The sequence below is a fragment of the Microtus pennsylvanicus genome, chromosome 16 (assembly GCF_037038515.1).
Source record: "Microtus pennsylvanicus isolate mMicPen1 chromosome 16, mMicPen1.hap1, whole genome shotgun sequence".
NCBI classification, from domain to species: Eukaryota; Metazoa; Chordata; class Mammalia; order Rodentia; family Cricetidae; genus Microtus; species Microtus pennsylvanicus.
The window spans coordinates 17,366,068-17,387,896 of NC_134594.1; the positions used below are offsets into that span (position 1 = coordinate 17,366,068).

The 21,829-nt window shown below is 48.3% G+C and overlaps 1 protein-coding gene across 5 annotated transcripts in view; it reads left to right on the top strand.

The window, feature by feature from the left end:
• Jade1 (jade family PHD finger 1) overlaps nucleotides 1–21,829 on the top strand; it is a 54,381-nt gene that overhangs the window by 23,023 nt on the left and 9,529 nt on the right. For 4 of the 5 annotated variants that reach the window (XM_075950997.1, XM_075950996.1, XM_075950998.1 and 1 more), the window contains exons 3-9: nucleotides 3,534–3,619; nucleotides 6,204–6,361; nucleotides 7,986–8,173; nucleotides 11,589–11,800; nucleotides 14,964–15,131; nucleotides 16,120–16,236; nucleotides 19,174–19,695. In XM_075950997.1, coding sequence (XP_075807112.1) covers nucleotides 3,534–3,619; nucleotides 6,204–6,361; nucleotides 7,986–8,173; nucleotides 11,589–11,800; nucleotides 14,964–15,131; nucleotides 16,120–16,236; nucleotides 19,174–19,695 — 1,451 coding nt within the window. Of the gene's footprint in view, nucleotides 1–3,533; nucleotides 3,620–6,203; nucleotides 6,362–7,985; nucleotides 8,174–11,588; nucleotides 11,801–14,963; nucleotides 15,132–16,119; nucleotides 16,237–19,173; nucleotides 21,512–21,829 lie in introns of those variants that run through there. The other variant, XM_075951000.1, reaches the window with a different exon arrangement.

Here is a 21,829-nt window from a genome sequence, read left to right on the forward strand (position 1 = left end):
ATGCTAATTGATGTTTTTAAGCTGAATTTTTTTGGTTTATAGTTAGTAAATGTTTGGTTTTTATGACTATTTTATATACCTGTATATAATTAGGGTTGAGGGTGGGAAGGTGTATGAACCCCTTTGCTAGAGGAAGGCCCTGGTCCACAGAGAGTCTTCTGTGAACTTCAGGAACCACTTCTTTCTCTGTGATGACCAGACTTAGAATTTCTGTAGGCTGGCCTCATTCCCAGTGTGGCGACACTATTTCCAGTGTGTGTGTGTGTGTGTTTGTTCCCTGTAACGGCGTAAACGAATGCAGACAGATTGTAAAAATATATACAGCTTTAATGGCGAAATAGACTTACAGAACCACCGTTCAGCGGAGACCAGGAGAGCTTGGGGAGACCAGGAGAGCACGCTCGCCAGATTTATAGGTAAACAATTGCCCGAGGCGAACACGTCCCCTAAGGATATGGGACTTATCCCTACATCTCCCCTTTTTGTCTAAATAAGACAGAACTAAACCAAATGCAACTATATACAATAATAACAAATAATAAATATAACAAACAATATTGAGAACAAAGTTTTGCTAAACATTCTATCTCAGAGTCTAAATAATGTAGAGAGTAACTACAATTATATAATCTTCAACTCTGTCAAAGATCCGAGAAGGGAATAAATACTACTTAACAAATGAGATATATCCAAAATGTGCAACAATTGACAGAGACAACTGACTACCTGGGCAATCACCCAAAGTCTGGTTTGCAATGTTGAGTCAACCAACTTTGGCTAAGGCCTAACATAACTGACATACCATTATTAAAGGCAAGGAACTTTTCAAAACTATCTTACCCTGTCTTGGCAGGATATGACAGTCCTGTTTTATCCATTGATGCACGCTCAGTATCTCTGTCAGTGGTTGAGGTATGGGCATTTCTTTGCCCAAAGGCCAGTTCTGCCAAATAGAAAGGCTCCAGGTGGAGTGTCTTTGGTGCTCAACATTCTCTCGGGAATAGAGCGATGTTACCAGGAGCAATTGTGTCTCACTATCACGACATTCTGAGTTAGATTAAAGGCCATTTTCTACAGCTCTTTGAAGAGGTTGAAGATTACCTATCTATACTGAGTATAATCTCTATATATCTAAAGAACCTGATTAGTCTAATTATAAATGACAAACTTAGATGACTATTAATCTATATAATTCTCAATATCTATCTAACTTAAAGACTAAGACAATAAACAACGGTGTAACATGAGGATAATGACCTCCAAATATAAACACTGTACAAATATACATTGCAGTATGGTAAATATATACCAATACACAAACAATATATAAGTATCTTAATCAGAGGTAGAATTGTACACTGCAATATGGTAAATATATACAATATACATATATATCAATACAATATATGTCAATACATAAAAAATGTTTTAAACAGAGGTAGAAACATGCATGCATACAATAGTCAATATAATTTAACTTTGTATCAATATACAAAGAATCGATACCAATATATTTGTCTAAGAACAGTAACTCACAATTATAAATCTATTATCCCATCAGTTCCCATTCAGTTTGAATGTAAGGACCATTATTGACTTGAATAAGTACCAGTGTTGAATCCATTACTCCTGTGGAGTTGGGACTGTGGCTTAGGGCCTGGAGATGCTAGGCAAGCCCTGGACGCTAGGCTACTCACCAGCCCTACTTCTGCTCAAACAGAGTAGCCACTGGAATGCCACAGAAGGACAGCAGCTAGGTGACCCAGCCTCGAATTGGTACTCGGGTAGCTCAGAGACCTTCCTTGCCGGAGCCCACATTCCCTGTTAGCTGTCACCATTAAGAACTGGACGAGAGGCGTATGTGAAGGACCTGCCTGAGGCAGGCTCTGTGTCTGTCTGATAGATGCTGTGGCCATCAGGGCTTGAGTAACAGGTGGTTTCACTGGGAAAATGGTGGCCTTCTTGGGCTTTTGCTTTTTAACATTGTGGGGTTTTGTCAGTTTCTGTTCAGTGACTGCATGCTGTAGTTACAGACAGGAGGCTGAAATGAGTTACCAGCAAGTTAGGCAAAGAGTGAATGTGGTTGGGGGCGCTGTGTCTGCAGTTGTGAGCCCACGGAGCAGAAGCCATTGTGCTCGTCCACCTGACAGACAGCAGGAGGCAGCGGCAGCGGTGGCGGGGGAGGGGGCACTAGAGGAACAGAGTGTTCTGAGGCCTTGGAAGGTTGGCTTATGACTTGGCTACTGATTGGCTGTGTAGTGAGCAGGAAGGAAGGGGAATCCAGATGACTTGTAGATTTCTGACCTCAAGTAGAAAAGGTGGTGGACTCGTCTCAGGAGGGATTGAAGAGGCAGAAGTAGTTCAGGCGAAGTCTGGACTGGTTTTTATGTTGTGGAGTTGGCAGATGTCAGAATGACTGAGAAGTTAATGTCTGCCACCAGGGCTGCCCTGGGTCTGCAGTGAGTCCAGGGGACCTTAGTCTAAGAATGTAGCTCTCAGGCTCAGCCAGGCGTTCTGCTTAGAGACTCAGCTCCAGGAAGTGGAGAAACAAGAGAATAAGGACCCCAGGAAGAAAGGCAGTGTGGTAGAAGGGGTATTTTAGGCAGGAGGAGCTCTCAGTGCTGCAGAGAAATTTCAGGTCCTGGGAGTGCTCAGTCTGCTCAGTCTGCTCAGTCCGGGTGGCACTTAGGATACCTGAGTTTCCTGGTAAGGATATGTTGGAGGGGGTTTAGCATCTCCGGAGAGAGGCCCAGTAAATGTGGAGGTTCTCTGCTTTTTAGGGAACGCGAGATTGCTGTGCTTTGTAGAGGCATACTTTCTTCTTTCAATGTTTAGGCACGGCCTTGGATCGAACCCAGGGATCCTGCCATTAGATACTTGGCTGGAGACTTAGGGGATGTTTTCTAGTTTGTCATAGCAGTGTGGTACAGCCTCCACCCCTGAAGTATACTGTGGTGTTCGTTCTCTCTCTCTCTCTCTCTCTCTCTCTCTCTCTCTCTCTCTCTCTCTCTCTCTCTCCCCTCTCTCCTCTCTCCTCTCTCCTCTCTCTTCTCTCTTCTCTCTTCTCTCTCTTCTCTCTCTTTTCTCTCCTGTACATGAGGCGGGTGGAGCAGCCTGCACACAGGAATCTACTGTGACTGCCTTAGGCCTGACAGGAAGGAAGGAACCGTGTGAGGGCCAGGGGATGGCTTTGTAGGTTGTCACTGGAGACACCCCAGTGACCGGCACAATTTCTTGCATGTGTGTGAAGATATGTTTACCCATGTGGACAGATGTGGAGACCGGAGGTTGGTGAGAGAATGACTTCCTCTCTGTTATTCACCTTACCTTCGAGGGAAGGTCTTTTACTAGACCTGAAGCTAGACGGGCTGTCTGGCCCCACTTGCACACACCACCACGCCAACCTTTCCTTAGGGCGCTGGGGATCTGGACCAGGTCCTCACACTTACGCAGCTAGCGCATCACCACTGAAACACTCATCCCATGTGTGTGTGTGTTTTTAACGGTTTCTGTTTGACTGTTTGCTTCCTTAGGCTTGTCCACCACGTGGTCCCAGCATTCTCGATCCCAGCATGGGAGGAGCTCCTGCTCTAGACATGAAGACCGAAAGCCTTCTGAGGTACTTTGGAATGCTTGCTTGCCTTGGTCATGTGTGCATGCAAACCTGCTGCCCTCATGCCTGCCTCACGATGTGCATGTCTGAGCGAGTTACTTGACCTCTGCCCTACTTTATACCCTGGGAAGATGGTGAGAAGCAGATGTGTGTCTCATCAGAGTCTCAGGAGGAGTGAGTGGGCCAATACATGGAGGCGCATACATGCAGAGCATGGGGCATGTATGTAGTGTGCAGTGAACGTTAGCTCTTACTGTTAATTGTATTCTTTTTCCTTTCCCGTTTCATCTTTGCTGGCTCCCAACAACTTTTCCTCTGGCCGGGAGATGAGCGGGTTCAGCTGCTGCCAAGTCACTGCTGGCCTCAAGTTAGTCTGAGCCGTGAATTTGTGGCTTATTTGGCAACAACCTAACGTAATTCTGGAAGTTTTGTTCTGGGGATTATGCTGAAGGCTTTTCTCCACTTTCCCAGTTTGTTTCACGTTTTACATTTCCCTGGTACCCTACTTTTATTGTTCCTTTTCCTCGCTAAAATTGTTTTTAGAGGTGCTTCCCCGCTGGCCTTAGCTGTCTGGGCCCTGTCATCCTGAGCTGTTTTCTTTACGCCCTTCACCAGGCTCAGAATTCAAAGTCAGGGTGTCAGCCTGTTGTGGGTTTTCAGGGGAAGCTGTGGGAAACTTCTTTGGCATCGCGCTGTTTGTGGGATGACCTCAGTTGGCTTACAGCGCGATGGCCATGCAGTGACAGGTGCTCCTCGGAGGCCGTCTGACACTGGAGACCATGTTCAGGAGCAGAGGAGTTTCTTGGTGATGGAGTAATATCTCCTACCACACAGTGGTAAAGACTGGTTCCAGGAAGCTCTTCCATGGTGGGTGGGTGTGGGAGATGCTGTGGGCCTGGTGTCTGTGTTGACATTCAGTGCTCACTGCATTTTCTTATGGCACTGGGACATCTCTGCTGTTGTAGTTTCTTGTCCTGTTAAATCCTGAGTTGCCGCTGTAACTGATACTGAGCCTTTTCGGTGTCCATACTCTCCTGCTGCCCCTTCAGCCTAGGAGTGTGACGGAGGCCTCTGAGTAGCAGGCACGGTACTCTGTCCTTGCCCGGTCCGTGTAAATTCCTGAGAGCAAAGTGCTTCCTATACAAAGGTTTCCAGTTCCTCTGTCCTTCCTTGGTCTACTCTGGCACCCGAGCTTAGGGTCAGAGCCTCTCCTGGGTCTGTAGGAATGGAACTGCCCTTTCTCGTCTCCTTCCTTGGTGTGTGATTTCCTTTCTTTGAGAGTTTGCTTGGTTTTTTCTTTGTATAGCCTAGCTGGACTCTGTTTTACCTGATTTGCTTTGTGAGGGTATAGACTCATGGGTATGACCCTGAAGGCCTTTCCCTTGGGGTGGGGTGGTACTAACCTTAGCTCCAGGTCCAGGGGCTTTGTGTCTCGTGGGACCTTATGTCCTATGTGATCTTTGTGGAAGGTACAGCCAGGCTCTTGCTTGATGGTCCTGCAGCAGGTAGGAGTGGCCTCCTGGAGTACGTCCAGTGTTGAAAATGACAGCCAGAGGAGTGGCCTTTTTTGTTTAGCCACTACCTCGTGCTTTCATGAGACAGGGTTTATCAAAGAGATTGCCATCCTGAAAAGCCAGCTGGCCAACAATGTCAGCCGTGCTTAGCGGCACTAGAAAGCTTCCTGTCCCGAGTGAGGGGAGTGATGGTTGGCTGTGTGCACGGAGGACAGCCTACAGATTCAGGCTCACGCTGCACCTGCTATACGGTGGGGCTTGCTCATGCCAAGGTCAGGGCTTCCTTGTGCAGCTCAGATGCGTGGGCTGAGGAGAAGGCTGCCGGGCAGGGTGTGCTGTGCTGTCCGACAGCCTCGTAGATGTGAATGCTGAGTGCCCATGAGTCCGCAGAGGAGCAGAGGTGGGGGCTGCCCTTTCTGCAGATCCTTTTCTCCGCGGAGTCTTCATGATGAGTTGAGCGCTTTCATGGTAGATGGACTTGCGCACCGAGTCCTGCTTGCAGGGAAGATCGGGTTCTGTCTCTCCAGATACTGCTTCCTGGGTATAAGGTAGGGCATCCTCTGACTTGGTGTCATAGTGACCTGTTGTTCACCCCCAGATCTTTGCATTTCTGCCTGGGTTAGCAAACGGGGCCCTTGCTCTCATCAGCCGTCTGCCCTAGATGCTACTAGTTTAGAAGATAGTGACCTCTACCAGGCGGTTCTAGGTTTTGCCTTTAGGTTAATTGGCTAGTGACATTTTGTTTGTAAACACGGGCTCCAAAGAGCACCTGCGGGTGACTTGTCATCATTCCCTGAAGGATTTCCGGGAGCCTCTGTTCAGCGGCCCTTGGTGAATTGAGAGATCTTAGAGAAGGGAACAGTTGGATTGATATAGTCACTGCTGCCTTAGCTTGTGTTGAATGAGGGAGCTGGTGAGGGAAATGCGTGCCAGGGGAAGGGCTTCTGTAACAGGACCGACTTACTTTGCACTGATACAGTGACCTTGTTCTGGGTAGCTCCATGGTTACCTTGCAGCTGCCAGTGCTCCGAAATGAATGCAGATACCAAATGCCAGTGTCCCCTCCTTCTTCCCAGGTGTTTAGGACTGACCTGATCACTGCCATGAAGCTGCATGACTCCTACCAGCTGAACCCGGACGAGTACTACGTGCTGGCGGATCCCTGGAGACAGGAATGGGAGAAAGGAGTCCAGGTGCCTGTGAGCCCAGGGACCATTCCGCAGCCCGTGGCCAGGTAGACACATGCTTCCCTGTCCAGCACTGCTTGCTCCTCTTAGCAAACCAGGAGGCTGAGAGGAGACAGTTCCCGAGTCAGCGGCACAATGACACGCGGCCTGACAGGAGGTAGAAGTGTAGGAGACACAGTTCAGGCGTCGAGGGTGGTGAGTCAGAGACCCCTGAAGCTCACGGGAGGTGCTGCTCTCTCATACCGGAGAACAGAAGGTCCGAGGCATGTTAGGAAATACATTTCATGTGACTCAGAGTAACCGTGGGTGATTGCATTTTAGGAGATGACAGGGATGAGGAGACCTGTTGGACCGTGTCTCAGACGAGGACTTGACTAGTTCTGCTATGGACGGGCTCTTTCCAGATGCTGCTGTTTTCTCTTATCTCCTGTCACATGGCTCACTTCACAGCATGTCCCCCTTGCCATTCCTTTGAGATGGGCTTTGTGTGCTGGTATGATTTTTGCCCCACCATCACCCTTTGGTGTAGTGTGGCCTCCTAGAGGAGGGAGTGCCGATATAGCTCTGTTGGCTTGGCTGCCACAGCGTCCGCTGGCTCCTTGCTGTGTGGAATAGCCTCTTTTGCCATGGACAGGTATAGACTAAATTCACCTTTTGGCCCTTACTCCATGTCTCCCTAGACATCGGATTGATTTGATTGCCATCAATTTGGGATACCGGAGGAGTGTGGAATGCTGATGGATGTCACCGTGGCTAGGCAGGCATCGGTGGCCACCAGGAGTCACCTCTAGAGTCACTGCCAGTTTCAGGGTGATGACACCTATAAACGCTGGACATCCTGTTGGCCTGAGTGCTCATGGTGGACAGCAAATACGGAAGCCCTGAGCCCGCCACGCTCCCATGGGCTGAGAGCCCTCGGCTCTGCGCTGTCCCTTACACGGCTTGGGTGCAGCTGGAACGTGCTCTCCAGACGTGAGCAGGCTGTGAGGGTGGTAGCAGCGGAATCGTCCTGGGGTCGTGTGTTCACTGGGCTCCGGCTCTCAGAATGTCTCTTGGAAGGTGAGAGCTCAGAGCCGTTGCCTGTGGTCTGCAGCATGGGCGGTGCACAGTTTGTGGCTGCTCTTGCCAGCTGTGTCCCTGAGGACTCTGTGTAGCGACAACTTCAGAGGAATGAGCACACCTGATTGACAGAAGGAATTTAGAAACCAGCTATGGACATGCCGGGTGTGGAGACGCGGAGGCGGGTAGGGTAGGGTAGGGATGTGTGCTAGGAGGAGCAGCTCTGAAGTCCGCAGCATCTGGCTGAGGGTGTTGTTGATACTTGTGTTGTCCTCCCGCGCACCCCCTCCCCCAGCCACCCCCACCCCCACCCCTGCCGCCCCAAACCAGGGTTTTTCAATAGCTATGGAGCCAGTCCAGGAACTCACTCTGTAGACTAGGCTGGCCTCGAACTCACAGAGATCTACCTGCCTCTGCCTCTTGAGTGCTAGGATTAAAGGCATCCGTCCCCACTGCCCGGCCTGATATTTGAGTTTTAAGTCATAGTTTTTCCGAGCAGAGGGGATGGTCTGGCCTTGAGGACTGGAGGAGGAAATTGTACCTAGCCTCTGAAACTTTCTTGTCCATGGAAGAAGAGAAAGTAATCTGGCTACTTGTTTTCTTGTTGAACAGGGTTGTGTCTGAAGAGAAATCTCTCATGTTCATCAGACCTAAGAAGTACATCGCATCATCCGCCTCTGAGCCTCCAGAGTTGGGCTACGTTGATATCCGGTCGCTGGCAGACAGCGTATGTCGCTATGACCTCAACGATATGGATGCCGCATGGCTGGAGCTAACCAACGAAGAGTTTAAGGAGATGGGTGAGACTGTGTTATTACATCATTAGCTCACGTTGAAGGAGGAGCTGCTTGTGTGTTATTACATTAGCTCACGTTGAAGGAGGAGCTGCTTGTGTGTTATTACATTAGCTCACGTTGGAGGAGGAGCTGCTTGTGTGTTATTACATTAGCTCACGTTGAAGGAGGAGCTGCTTGTGTGTTATTATTACATTAGCTCACGTTGGAGGAGGAGCTGCTTGTGTATTATTACATTAGCTCACGTTGGAGGAGGAGCTGCTTGTGTGTTATTACATCAGCTCACGTTGGAGGAGGAGCTGCTTGTGTGTTATTACATTAGCTCACGTTGGAGGAGGAGGAGCTGCTTGTGTGTTATTACATCAGCTCACGTTGAAGGAGGAGCTGCTTGTGTGTTATTACATTAGCTCACGTTGAAGGAGGAGCTGCTTGTGTGTTATTACATCAGCTCACGTTGGAGGAGGAGCTGCTTGTGTGTTATTACATTAGCTCACGTTGAAGGAGGAGCTGCTTGTGTGTTATTACATCAGCTCACGTTGAAGGAGGAGCTGCTTGTGTGTTATTACATTAGCTCACGTTGGAGGAGGAGCTGCTTGTGTGTTATTACATCAGCTCACGTTGAAGGAGGAGCTGCTTGTGTGTTATTACATTAGCTCACGTTGGAGGAGGAGCTGCTTGTGTGTTATTACATTAGCTCACGTTGAAGGAGGAGCTGCTTGTGTGTTATTACATTAGCTCATGTTGAAGGAGGAGCTGCTTGTGTGTTATTACATTAGCTCACGTTGGAGGAGGAGCTGCTTGTGTCTGGAGTGACTCCTGGAGTCCTGTGAGAGGCTGGAGCCCACCCAGGCACAACCATTTTCAGTCATCTCAGAATCTTTGGAGACCATATTATCTGGCTTTGGTGACAGAGTCCACTTGGGGATTCAGAGCACTGGTGGGCTGATGAGGGACGGTTCCATAGGGTGGAAGCTGGCTTGTTTTGGCTGCAATGACTGGCTTCCTGTCCCTATCTGGGAACCGCAACCCAGGGAGATTAGTAGGAGGTCCAGTCCAGGACCCTGCTCATGCCCTACTGTTGTGATGTAATGCACCTTCCCCCAGCTGCAGCCTGCTGCTTCTCAGAGTGAGCCTGCAAAGATTGCTCCACACCCTCTTGATTTTACCTCTTTACACTCTTCTGGCTTTCTTTGAGTGAGGTGTACCCTAGCTGAGAGCACATTCTGATGGTCTCTCTCCTTGTTGGAGCGGCATGTCATGGTGTGGAGTCTGGGATTACATAGGTCTCCTCACATTCCAGCTGTCATTTCCCACGGTTGCTCTGAGGGTTTGTCCTGACACAGTGAACTCGGTGCGAAAGACTACATTAGTGCTGTGGAAGCAGAGTCGGGGCGCGATGGCATGGGCTGTTCTCCAGCACACAGGGAAGAGTCAGTGTGTGCTTGACTTCAGGGCTGGAAGGCAAGCGCTGTTTGAAGCTTGTGTTCTCATGGAGTCTGCCTCGGCCTGGCTCTGCTAGCAGCTTGCCCTGCCATTGAGCTCACCAGCCAGTTGAATGGGACTGGGTAGGATTGAGTTGCGAATGTTGGCGTTTTCTACTTGTTGGTGTCTTAGGTGTGTTGACTGAGTTGGTGTTCTGGTCTTGTTTCCTGCTTTAAGTATTTGTGGTCAGAACAGGAGTAAGCCTGGGGCTGTGGTAGAATCTGTTCAGAAGTCCCTGGGGAGTGGTATACTATGTGGGGTATATATATCTGAGTGGTGTATTATGCCGATGTAGAAGATTCAGTTCTGTCTTTTGAGCTGGCCAGATGCTTAACACTGTCTGTTTAAAACCGCTCAAAACACAGTGTGAAGCATTTGGCTGGCTGTCGGTGTCCATGTAGTCCAGGGTCCTGTCCAGAGACTCCGCCGAGAGACTGGCTTTGCAGTACTTTGAGTTGTAAGAACTCACGTGGCTGGGCATTAGGCGAGATAAACTGACTTGGCAGAATAAATCATCCTTTGACATACACTGAACACCAGTTTAAAGATGCTTGTCCCAGCCGCTACTGACCTTTTTATGGTAAAGGTTCCTTAGAAGGCAGAGTAAAGTTAGGAGTATCCACAAGCTAGGCACTGGGGGAAAAGCGCCCTAGTGTGTGCGGTGCTCACCACTATGCATTCTCAAGACTTCCCTGTGTGCACACACAGGAGCGTATAGGCATACGAACATGTGGGTGCTCCTTAAGAGGGGGTTGGTCCCTGAAGTGAAGCCGCAGGTGGTTGTGAACTGCCCTGCGTTGGTACTAGGTCCTGAACTCCAGGTTCTCTAGAATAGAGCCCAGCGAGTGTTCTTCTGCCTTTCCAGCTCATCCGCAAAATTTTAAAACCTGAAAGTGATGGTTTTGATTTTATAATGATGCATATAAGTTATAGGCTCAGATTATATCCGCCCACCTTTTAAACTCGCCCCACCCCCTTCCAGGTCTCCTAATACAGCTCCTGCTGGCCTGAGACCCAGTGACTCCTAAATGTTTCTCTGGAACGCCTTTCTTTACAAGGCGCATTTTCCTTATCAGCAATTCGGAGAACATCTGCACATAAGAAATAGCTCTTTTCTCACTACTAAGACCACAGTAACCACTTTCTTTTTACAAGGCTTTATTTTAATTACATATATGTGCCTGTGTGGGTGTGTGCAGGTGCCAGGGTAGGTCAGGAGAGGGTTTCAGAGCTCTGGGATCTGGAGTTACAGACAGTTGTGAGCCACCTGACACAGTGCTGGGAACCTAGCCCAGCTCCTCCGCTGTAGCAGTAGCTGCTCTTGACCCAGAGCCTTCCCCTCGTGCCCTCGGCTTAGGTTTGATGGCTCTTGTATTGCATTTTATTTGACTCGTAGTGAACTGAGTTCTTTGCTCCAGACATCTCCTCTGTTTGTCTTTCCTGGATCTGATTTTTGTCTGATAGAATGATTATGCATTTCTGCTTGGTGAATTCAGAGCGGAGAGGGATGAGCCAGTTAAAGACATTTGGGTGTTCCGTGTGAAATCTGCTTCAGGGCACTGTTTTAAGCAGCAAGAAAGAAAATTAAAAACAAAGCAAAATAAAGCCCTGAAAACCAAAACAAGAAAGCCCAAACACCATAATATATGGTCCCGGCTTTCTAAGTTAAATGAGTGTCATAGCAACAGTGGTGCATTTAGCAGTGCATGTATTTATACCCTAGCATGCTTTTGAGATTGTTTTGAAGTTTTGCTTCTTTACCCTATCTTCTGTAAGGAACAAACTGGAATGGAGGTGTTTATCTGCGGGTTGGTTTGAGTCACTTGATGGAAATTTCTCTGGCCCTCCGATTTTCTTTTATTTGTGTTTTTATTTAGGAGTTTAAACATGCCAGTGTTTCATTACAGTGATTATTAATGTGTCTGGTGTTTTCCTTCAGGGATGCCTGAGCTGGACGAGTACACCATGGAAAGGGTCTTGGAGGAATTTGAACAGCGATGCTATGATAATATGAATCATGCCATAGAGACAGAAGAGGGCTTGGGAATTGAATATGATGAAGACGTTGTCTGTGATGTCTGCCAGTCACCCGATGGCGAGGATGGCAACGAGATGGTATTCTGTGACAAATGTAACATCTGTGTGCACCAGGTAAGGGGACAAAGCCCACAGAGAAGCTGCCTAGGGTTCTGGGGTGAGCCTATCAGCCAGCCTGTGCTCTCTGGAGCCCAGGATGCTTCCAGATGGGGCTGCATCCTCACAGCTGTGGTCTAGGGATGTCATTGCCAACACCAGTCCTAGGGGGTAGGTCTTTCCCTTTACAACCTGAAGGCACTAGGATCCAAGTGGGAACTCCGTGGAAAAGCAAATCCTCGAAGAGGTGGTTAAACTCTACATTAGTTTCCTAAGCTTCATAAATGGTGATTGGAAAGAGCGGAAGCTGTTTCGGGAACATTCAGTTTTGTTCTTCCTTGTCTCTTCCTGGCTTATGGTGGGGTCTTGTCAGTCCTTGCTGTTCTTGGCATGTGGCAAACTTTAGTACTCACGCTGTTTTCCCCGTGTGTCTGTCTCCCCAGGGCTATCTTCTTAGTCAGCTAGGCCTGTAGCACTAAGTGCCCGCCCACAGCAGTATGGTCTTACTCCAAGTAATCGCATGTCCAGGGACTGTTGGTAAAGGTCACTTTTCAGGTAGTGGTGGAGTCTTGAGCGTATCTTTTGGGGATATAGGATAATCCACAGCATTAATATTTGTTTACATATAAACCTAGCTATTGAAGGAGTGTCAAGCTCCCCTTTTTGTCTTTCATTTTAGATTTTGTTTAGTTTTCCGTGTGTGGCACGTTATGTCTGTGTGCACCACACGCGTGCCTGGTGACCACAGGTCAGGAGAGTGCATCGGGTCTCCTGGATGTTAATGGATGATTGTTAGACACAGTGTGGGTGCTGGGAACTGAACCTGGGTCCTCCACGTGAGCACCCAATGCTGTTGACTGCTGAGCCATCTGACTTCAAGAGCCCCTCTCCTTGAGCTTTATTTCAAGATGTAGTAGAAAATAGTGGCTGCTTGTTACTGTCTTTCCCTCCAGGGAGGGTGGGCACTGGGTAGTTTAAAAAGCTTGTTCACAGATGTAGGGCCTTTTACCTCTCATTTAACTTAAGAGATTTATTATTATTATTATTATTATTACGTATTTTTTAATGTTTGTATTTATTCTCTAAGGCTGGGGTTATAGGTTGTGAGCTGCTGCGATCCAAATTTGGGTTGTGTGGAAGAGCAGCAAGTGTTATAACCACTGGTCTCTCTGTCCAGTTCCTTATTTAACCTTTCCCACAATAATGAAGCGATGTGGATTTGTGTGGGGCCCGTGTGCACCGTGCATTTCGGTGGTTTAGAAAGCTGTCCTCAAGTACTTTTCCTTGAGGCCATCGGTGACACTGAAATTTAAAACAAACTTAGAGGAAGTGGAAGAGTTGCTTGAGTGACCTCTGAACTTTGTCTTACATTATCATTCTTTGAAATAGCTCTGGCTGGTCCAGAGCCTAGTGTATAGACGGGTGTAGCCTCTGACTGAGACAGTCCTGCCTCTGCCTCCTGTGTGCAGAGACTGCAATGCCCCGCCCATCACCCTCCCAGCTGTGGCCTTGCCTCAGCTTGTCCACATTGTATCTCGAGTGTCCCTGGCCTCTGGAGTCCCTGTGGTGGCGGTGTGTTACGATGGGAGGCCTGTGACCCCATTGTGGCTGGCACTTCTCATTTACCTGAGCGACTTTGCAGTCTTCTGGCATTTGCTCTATTACAAGGTTGCTGCCCGGAATCTGGCTGTGCTCTGTGTTTTAGAAGTGTAAGCTGACATCAGGGCTGCCTGCCAGAGCCTTAGCACGTAGGTGGCAGTCAGTTGGCCCTGGTGCTCGCGCTTCGGCTTCTTCTCTCTTGACACACTTAATGCTCACTTCATTTTTCTTTTGGTGAAATCCTCCGTGATTTGTCTTGAAGGCATACTTAATTAGTATAGATTCGCCTTTCCAGGAAGTGAAATTCTGTCTTCAAAGGCAACTCTAGAATGTCTGCTACAGAACCTTAGTGTTTGAAGCCTTCATAGACTGTCTAGGCCTGCTTACAAAATCTCTTTTTGCAGTAGACTGTTGACAGCGGCTTACTCATGGCCAGCGCCGCAGTGTGAGTGTTCCTTTGCTGTGCTCAGCGCTCCCTGTGGTTTCCTGTCTTGTGTCCTGGGCATTCAGATTTCATGGCGGTTGTGCTTTCTGTGTCTGGAGAAATAGAGCCGTGTCCCTGTCACTCGACTTCCTGACTTCCAGTTCACTTGAGGATAAAGTTGCGAACAGTTTGCGTTGTGAAGGACTCTCTGAATGTGCTCCTAGCACCACTGTGGTTTGTTTCTTCGCTCTGCTTGTTGAAACATTTGCTTTTTCTCTCCAGACCAGCATAATGACTTCAGTTGTAAAAGCCTTGATTTCTGCAGTTTGTGCTGTCTTGTGTAATTTTGCCAACTTGTGCAAAACAGGCTTTGTTTTAAACATCAGTGAGAGAAACCAGATTCTCATTTTTAAGTGTCTTGTTTGTTCACGTGGACAGTGTTGGTGGAGTGTGTCTAGTTTTGGCAGCGAAGCTCCTCAGGTGGTTTCCCACACACTCTCACCTCAGCAGTCCCGCGAGAGTCTCGGGGGCTTTGTCGTCCTCTCTCCGTCCCTCATTGCACCATCGTGAAGATGGAAAGGTCTTGTGTACCCTCTCAGTCTCACAGCCCAGCTGGAGCACGCTGCTCAGTGGTCGGAGACTTCCTATGGATGAGTGTCTCTGTACCACTGGTTACTCTAGAATTTTCCCTTCTCAAGCTTTTGGGACTCTCGGTGCGCAGTAAGCATGCAGCTTGTCTTTGCAGCTCAGGCATGTAAGTGCTGGGAGGAGGCCTGGCATTTTCCTCAGGGGTTAGGACAGTTAGCATGTCTATTTTGGTGATGCTTCTGTGGAGATCTTTCTATCTAGGTGGTTTTTAAATTAATTAGTAGGGGCTGGGGAGACCCCTCAGTCATACGAACACTGACCACTCTTCAGAGAACAAGGGCTGGATTCCTAGAACGCACTCTAACAACTTATAACCAGCTATAACTCTAGTTCCAGGGATCCAATACTCTCCTCAGGCCTCTGCAGGCACTCACTGCAAAAAATGTGGTGTGTGTGTGTTTATGCATGCAAAAGCTACATAAACAAACAGTAAGTAAATAGACAAAAATCAAATAGGAAACGTAAGTCTTCTCTCTTTTCCTTCCTTGGTGATTTGCCGTGGCCTTACAGGCTTGCTATGGAATCCTCAAGGTGCCAGAGGGCAGTTGGCTGTGCCGGACATGTGCCCTGGGGGTTCAGCCAAAATGTTTGCTATGTCCCAAGAAGGGTGGAGCTATGAAACCCACACGCAGCGGAACCAAGTGGGTCCACGTCAGCTGCGCCCTGTGGATCCCTGAGGTAAGTCTGCTCCTCGATAGCATCTTGGTGGACATGGTCCTGGTTTCCAGCTGGGACTGGGCAGGTGGGTGGTGCAGCTCATTGGCAGCTGCCGGATCCCACACCTCTGTCCCTGACTGCTCTTGATCCCGGCTACTTCATCACCATACTTGGGTCTGGACAAGGGCTGCTGGAGGTTGGTGGTGTCCACAAAATCACCCCACCAGTGACTTTCTTTTTGGGCACCCTCTCATGGTTGACACCACTCACAGGGCCAGGCCTGGCACCTTTACAGCTGTGTCCTGGGGGTGGGCATGTTACTGCCCCTGCCAGTCTGTCTTTGACAAACTCCATGTAGTACCATTGTTCTCTTGGTCACGTGTCTGTGAGTTTTATTTAAATTCTTACTCAGCCTCAACCTTGTTAATTTCAGATCTGGTCTAATTTATTTCCAGTCCCAGACCTTAACTAATTTAATTTGCATGGCTTGTGATGAGAATATCATTTGTGATTCAAATTCCAGTATTTTTGGTATGTGATTTGGTGTGTGTGTGTGTTTCCTCCAGAGGAAAACTGCCTGGGTATGATTTACATTGAGTTTTCATTGGTTTGGTATTAACCAGTTTGCGGTTCAATGGTCCAGGCTGAACTGGGGTGACAATACCATGTTTAGCTTGGTAGATTTTTACTTGTACTATAGTTACATGTTCTGATGGAATACATTAAGTATAATCTATTTACTTGCTCACTCCATGGTTTAAGTATATTTACGATGGGGTTTTTTAGTTGTGACAAATGCTTGTCAGTCTAGAGATGTGGTCCACTGTATTATAAGAAGACAGGTGTCTGCCTCAGACACTGGGAAGCAGTGGGAACCCTAGCTGAGTTTTTATAGACTGGGGTGCTGTGTCAGAGGAGGCTGAGCTCTCCTCTAGTTCGGAGCTGAGCCCTCACATCTGGGTTAGGATTCTGAACCGTGCAGACCCATCTTGCTGTTTTGGCTCTCTAGGTAAGCATTGGCAGCCCTGAGAAGATGGAGCCCATCACAAAGGTGTCTCACATCCCCAGCAGTCGGTGGGCACTCGTGTGCAGCCTCTGCAATGAGAAGTTTGGGGCTTCCATACAGGTAACAGCTCAGTAAGAGTGGCTTTGTCTTCTTGCACTGTGAGGTACAGAGCGGGATGGGGGTGGGGTGGGCTTTGCATATCATCCGTTGGTTAGGAGAGGGGAGCTTTTCTGGGAACCCACTAGTGGGCAGTTCCACTTTGCCCGCCCCAAGCCTAGTGTCCACTTCTTTCCACCATTGTAAATTTTTTCACAGTTCCTGGTCAGACCCTGAGTCTTAGATAATCCTCGGCTGTGGCACTTGAGAGTCGCCTGCCTTCCTACTTTAGTCACGTGACATCACTCAGACCCAGAAGGCCTCTGTCCTGCCTTCTGGGAATGCCAGTAGCTGAGGTGTTGGGTAGGCCGATGCTTTTGCACTGAGAGAAACGAGCCCGGGAACACGGGCTGGTTGGACAGCAGGAGCGAGCTACTGTCCTGGGTGCTCTTTGTCTCAAATGGTACTTGATCTGAATATAGTCAGGACTACTGAGAGCCATGTAACAATGCTGACTGCATTGGCATGTTCAGGTGCAGGTAAGTGCAGAGAGTCACCAGACTGTGGAGTTGAGGAGAAAGCGGTGTCCGTGCTTTCCGTGCCTTCGTATTGTCTGGAACTAATTGATTTCTGGGGCTTGTTGATTATCTATATCTGATTTGAGGCCTGGAATGCTGTGTGTGGCTGAGGGTTTTAAAGGTGAAGTCTGATTCTTCCTTTGGGATGGACCCAGAATATGCCTCAGATATTCTGTGTCTGTCTGTCTGTTTGTCTCTCCTAATCTCTTAATCTTTGGGGTGGGAGTCACGGGCAGAAACACTGTTTGGACAGCTTCTTTCAGTGCTGAGCATACCGGGCACCGACATGAACTTAACAAGTGTAGTTCTGGCTTTAAACAAATTACTTCATCTGACACAATATGTTATATTTTGACCGATCAGTCATTCTCTGAGTAAGGTACCCAAACCACCGGTTGGTGGTTTTATATTCTTTTCCTTTTCTTAAACAAGTCCAAAGTGGTTTTATTTTTTAGTATTACTGTTTCTGCTGGTATTCAGACATCTAAAAACAATAATAGGAATATCAGGGCCAGCATAAGGCACCTGAGCGGATTTGGCTTTGGGACCTTAAAGTTGTGGGTGGTTTTTATTATTATTATTATTATTATTATTATTATTATTAATTTTATTTCTTTTATTTTTTGTATATCAATAGAATCTATTGCAAACTAAAATGATAAATGCCTCTGACTGAGATTTGGGTTAGGCCAAAAGAGTAGAGGAAAGGTCAAAAAGGATTTGAGTGTTTGTGCAGGTGTACAACACACACACACACACAACACACGCTTGCTTGTGGCATTCCAGGGAAATGGCTGTCCCCATGTCCATGTTAGCTGCTCTTCTGACGTTTCACGGGAGGCGGATGGGAGCCCTGTTCGTCTACAAGGAGAGATGACGTAATGACTTTCCTATTGCCGTTGACCTCCTTCCCAGAGCATTAATCTGGAGAAGGGGCCAACGGAGGCTGATGACTTTTCATATCTTCACAAAATAGATTTTTATTAAAAGAATTCCTCTCCAAAATGTCTGCAGCTGGGGAGACTCTGGTTTATGTTTCTGTAACATCTGTTTGCTGAGTCAACCTGAATAGGAAACCCCAGAGGAAGGCCATTTGGCATCTTTTCAAAGTCCTGTATAAATATTCCTCTGCAGCTCATTTCTCTTTAAGGTTAGAATGCCTGGGTTAAGTGTAGTTTAAGCCAAACACAGATTGTGTCTCCGTCATCTGTTCCCACTTGGCTTCGTGCTGCTGGGGAAGTAGAGTCTTTTCACGATAGTGGCCAGGTGTGCCTGTGTGTGTTCTGCCACCAGAGCTGCTTTCACACGTTTCTTGTAATTAAGGTTATTTATAAAGGTACAGCCTAATCTTGGTGCATATATTTTAGGTGATTGGAAGTGGGGGCGGTGAAGGGGCTGGATTTTTATAGTTCAGGATTAGGTTGTGGCTGGCACTGAGTTGTATCTTAAACACTGAAATGATGAGGGGGAGATCCAGCTTCAGTGTCTGCTCTCTGGGGTTATGGGATGCAGGGTCTGTGGAATGAGTTTAATTAAGCTTTTCAGCTGTCCCGGAGCACAAGATCCTTGGTTGTCTGTGCAGCCCTGGCATGCCCCAGGGATCTCTTGGCCTCACACAATACAGTTGCTTTTAAGGGACTGGCTTCAGCCTCCGAGAGGTACCTCTTTCTAGGGATTTGCTCAGTGAGATCAGACGGGTGAAGTTAATCACTTTTCTCCTGCTGGCCAGAGGCTTGTGTCTGGATCAAAGGCACTAAATTGTAGCCCTGTGCAGGCGGGGAGGAAGCAGGGTGCTCCCTGCATCTTGATGAGGCCTGACCGCTGTGGCTGTGCTGACTTCCCTGGGACCTACAGGAAGGGAGCTTCTGATTCTGTACTAACAGGGAGACCTTTCTCCATCCTTCCTGAGCCGGGTTCTTGTCTGTTATTCTGCCTTCCTTTGGTGTGATCCTGGAGGCTGCTTCTGGGAAGTCTGTTTGCATTTCCCTACCCGAGTTGGGACTTTTTCCAGCTAGGGGTTGCACTGGGGACTGAGTCTTTTAAAACTGACCAGGAATGTGTGTGCTGAGGAGATACCTGGTCACATTTTTTATAAAACTACGTGAGCTTCTTGAGAACTAGATTAGTGCCTCAGAGTTCACTCTGTACACAGAACACATGTCTTGAGGGCTGTACCACTCTCACCTCCAGGGGCCCCTCCCACCCTCACCCCTGTCCTGAGATTTTAGTGCCGTCACTGAAGCGAGCTGTAGTTTGGGCTATCAGAGTTTTACCTGCATTGTTCCTGACAGTGAGTGTGCTTTGTCGTCGTGTGGGGCGGCCAGCACTAGGGACTCTTGTTGCTGCCGCTTCCTAACGGTGTCTGTCCATGTGACCTTTGCAGTGCTCTGTGAAGAACTGCCGGACCGCCTTCCACGTGACCTGTGCTTTTGACCGCGGCCTCGAGATGAAGACCATTTTGGCAGAGAACGATGAAGTCAAATTCAAGTCCTATTGCCCGAAGCACAGCTCACACAGGAAATCCGAGGAGAACCTGGGTGAGGGGGCTGCACAGGAGAACGGGGCCCCTGAGTGTTCGCCTGGGAGCCCGCTGGAGCCCTTTGCCAGTCTGGAGCAGAATAGAGAGGAGGCCCACCGGGTGAGTGTTCGCAAGCAGAAGCTACAGCAGCTGGAGGATGAGTTCTACACCTTCGTCAACCTGCTGGATGTGGCCAGGGCCCTGCGACTGCCCGAGGAAGTGGTGGATTTCCTGTACCAGTACTGGAAGTTGAAGAGGAAGGTCAACTTCAACAAGCCCCTCATCACCCCAAAGAAAGACGAAGAGGACAATCTAGCCAAGCGGGAGCAGGATGTCTTGTTTAGGAGGCTGCAGCTGTTCACGCACCTGCGGCAGGACCTGGAGAGGGTAATGATTGACACTGACACCTTATAATGACTTAGAGAAGAAGATGTAAAGAGGCGAGCCCTTGCCCAGAGCGAGAGATGATAGCCAGTCCTTACTCTCAGATCCTTGTACACACTACAGCATGAGGTCGTGTTGGTTAAACATATTTATGGGCTGGTAAACTCACTGCAGTGTGCAAGACTGCCAGTGTGGGAGCTGCTGTCTGATTACTTTTCTTTACGTACGTTCCCATTAGTCTTTACTGTTGCACAAGATCAGATGGGGCATACCTCCATCCCCGCTCCCCTGTCGTTGTAGAACTGGAGGGAACTGAGCACCAGGAACACGACCGAAGGGTTGACTCAGCATTGTTTGCAGCCTGATTTTGAGAACTGGGATGTATCTGACTTATGGGGGAGGGGTCAGTAGTAGGGGAATTTCTTGTTCAACCTGGGGAGACATTTCCTAAGGACCCATGAAGGGCTCATCAGCTAGAGCTAAGCACTGCCTCCCTCTGGCCCATCTTCTAGGCTAATTCACAGGGGCATTCCCAGCTCTGTTGCGGAGCAGAGCAGGCTCTGGGTGCTGATGTGTGCCCACGGACTTATACACACACCTGCTACAGAAGACACTCTTGGCAGTGAGGTGCTAAGTCATCACAGAGGTTGTGCACATACAGTGCGTGTGCTTGTGCGTGTGTGCATCCCTGTCGGGGTTATGTCTGTGCGTGTGGATGTGTTTCCTGGTGCACAGGGGCATTGGGTCTGTTTGTGAAGTCCTCAGCGGTCTCAGTACATACATACTGCATACATAGACGCAGACATATGTGTTTATCTCACTACCGGGTTGCCGATTACTGGCTGTTGGCTGCTGGAGCCTCAGCTGCTGGCACTTCCCCCAGCTGTTTGCTGCTTGGTGCCTCCCCCACTCTATTACCTCTGGAGTCCCAGTTTGGACCTCTCTTCCTGCTGCAGGAATAATTAGGAGTGGACTGCCCTCCCCAGGGTCTCCAGCTCCCTTAGGTAGTTTTGACTGAGGCTTACTAATTGGAGAAGTGTCTTCAGCACCTCTTGCACCTACTCCCCCGACTGCTAGCTACCTATTAAATTCATTAGTGTGGCAGAGATGGGAGGCAGGTTTTCTGGCCTGAAGCAGCCTGTGCGGAAGGCACCCAAGTGGCCTGAAACAGTTAACGCATATCTCCCTCAAGCCCCCATTTATTAGAGAGGAGTGATTCATCACCTGCTCGGCAAGAGACTCTGACTCATAGATGGTTTGAAATGAGAGTGTAGGCAGGGCAGGGAGAGACTGCAGATGTACTTAGCTGTAAGGATCAGTTCGCACAGCCGCCTGTACCTCCTTGTTAGAGATGGGGTAGTCGTGAAAGTAGTTTTAAGTGCTCATTAGAGGCCCTTTTAGTACACCGTCCAATGCTGGCTTCTTGTGATGTCCCTTTCTAGACCTTGTTAGGATTCAGGGTAAGGTGGCTGGTGTTAGGCTAAGGGGAGGCAGGAGCAGGTCGGTGAGGCTCCCAGACGCCCCCTGGTGGTTAGTTCAAAGAACCACATGCATTTGTGGTATGTTACTGAGAGAGGGATTCAGGGTCACTGGGTACTTGTTGAGAAGCTACCGTCCTCACCCAACAACTGCTGTAATTGGGGTGCACGGAGCAGATAGTCCTTGGGAGTGAAAGACGAGATGTTTTCATGTTTTAACTGTGTTTGTTTCACAATCACCACAGAATAAAAGTGTAGAAAATGATTGTGGTGTACTAACTCTTTTTCTGTATTTAAGTTACTGAGATTAACATACAGTTATAATTAAATTCTGAACTTTTTTTGGAGTCGTCATTTTGCTTTTAAGTAGAATAATGCCTATAATGTATAGGGGAATAAATCAGGATTTGTGCGCTCCCGTGTGTGTGTATGTGTGTGGGTGGCATTACTTAACATTTATTATTAAAAAGTCTAAAGTTTTAATGAATTCAGTGTCAGTTTAAAAGGGTTTATTTATAATGAAAAGTTATGTTTTCCTCATCTGCGATGAGGGCTGTCTGAAAATGCTGAAGTCTATGCCAGGCCCTGGAGAGTCGTGTAGTGCTTTGCAATTTAAACAAGTATATCAGGCCAAGGGCTCATCAGGGCAGGCATGACAA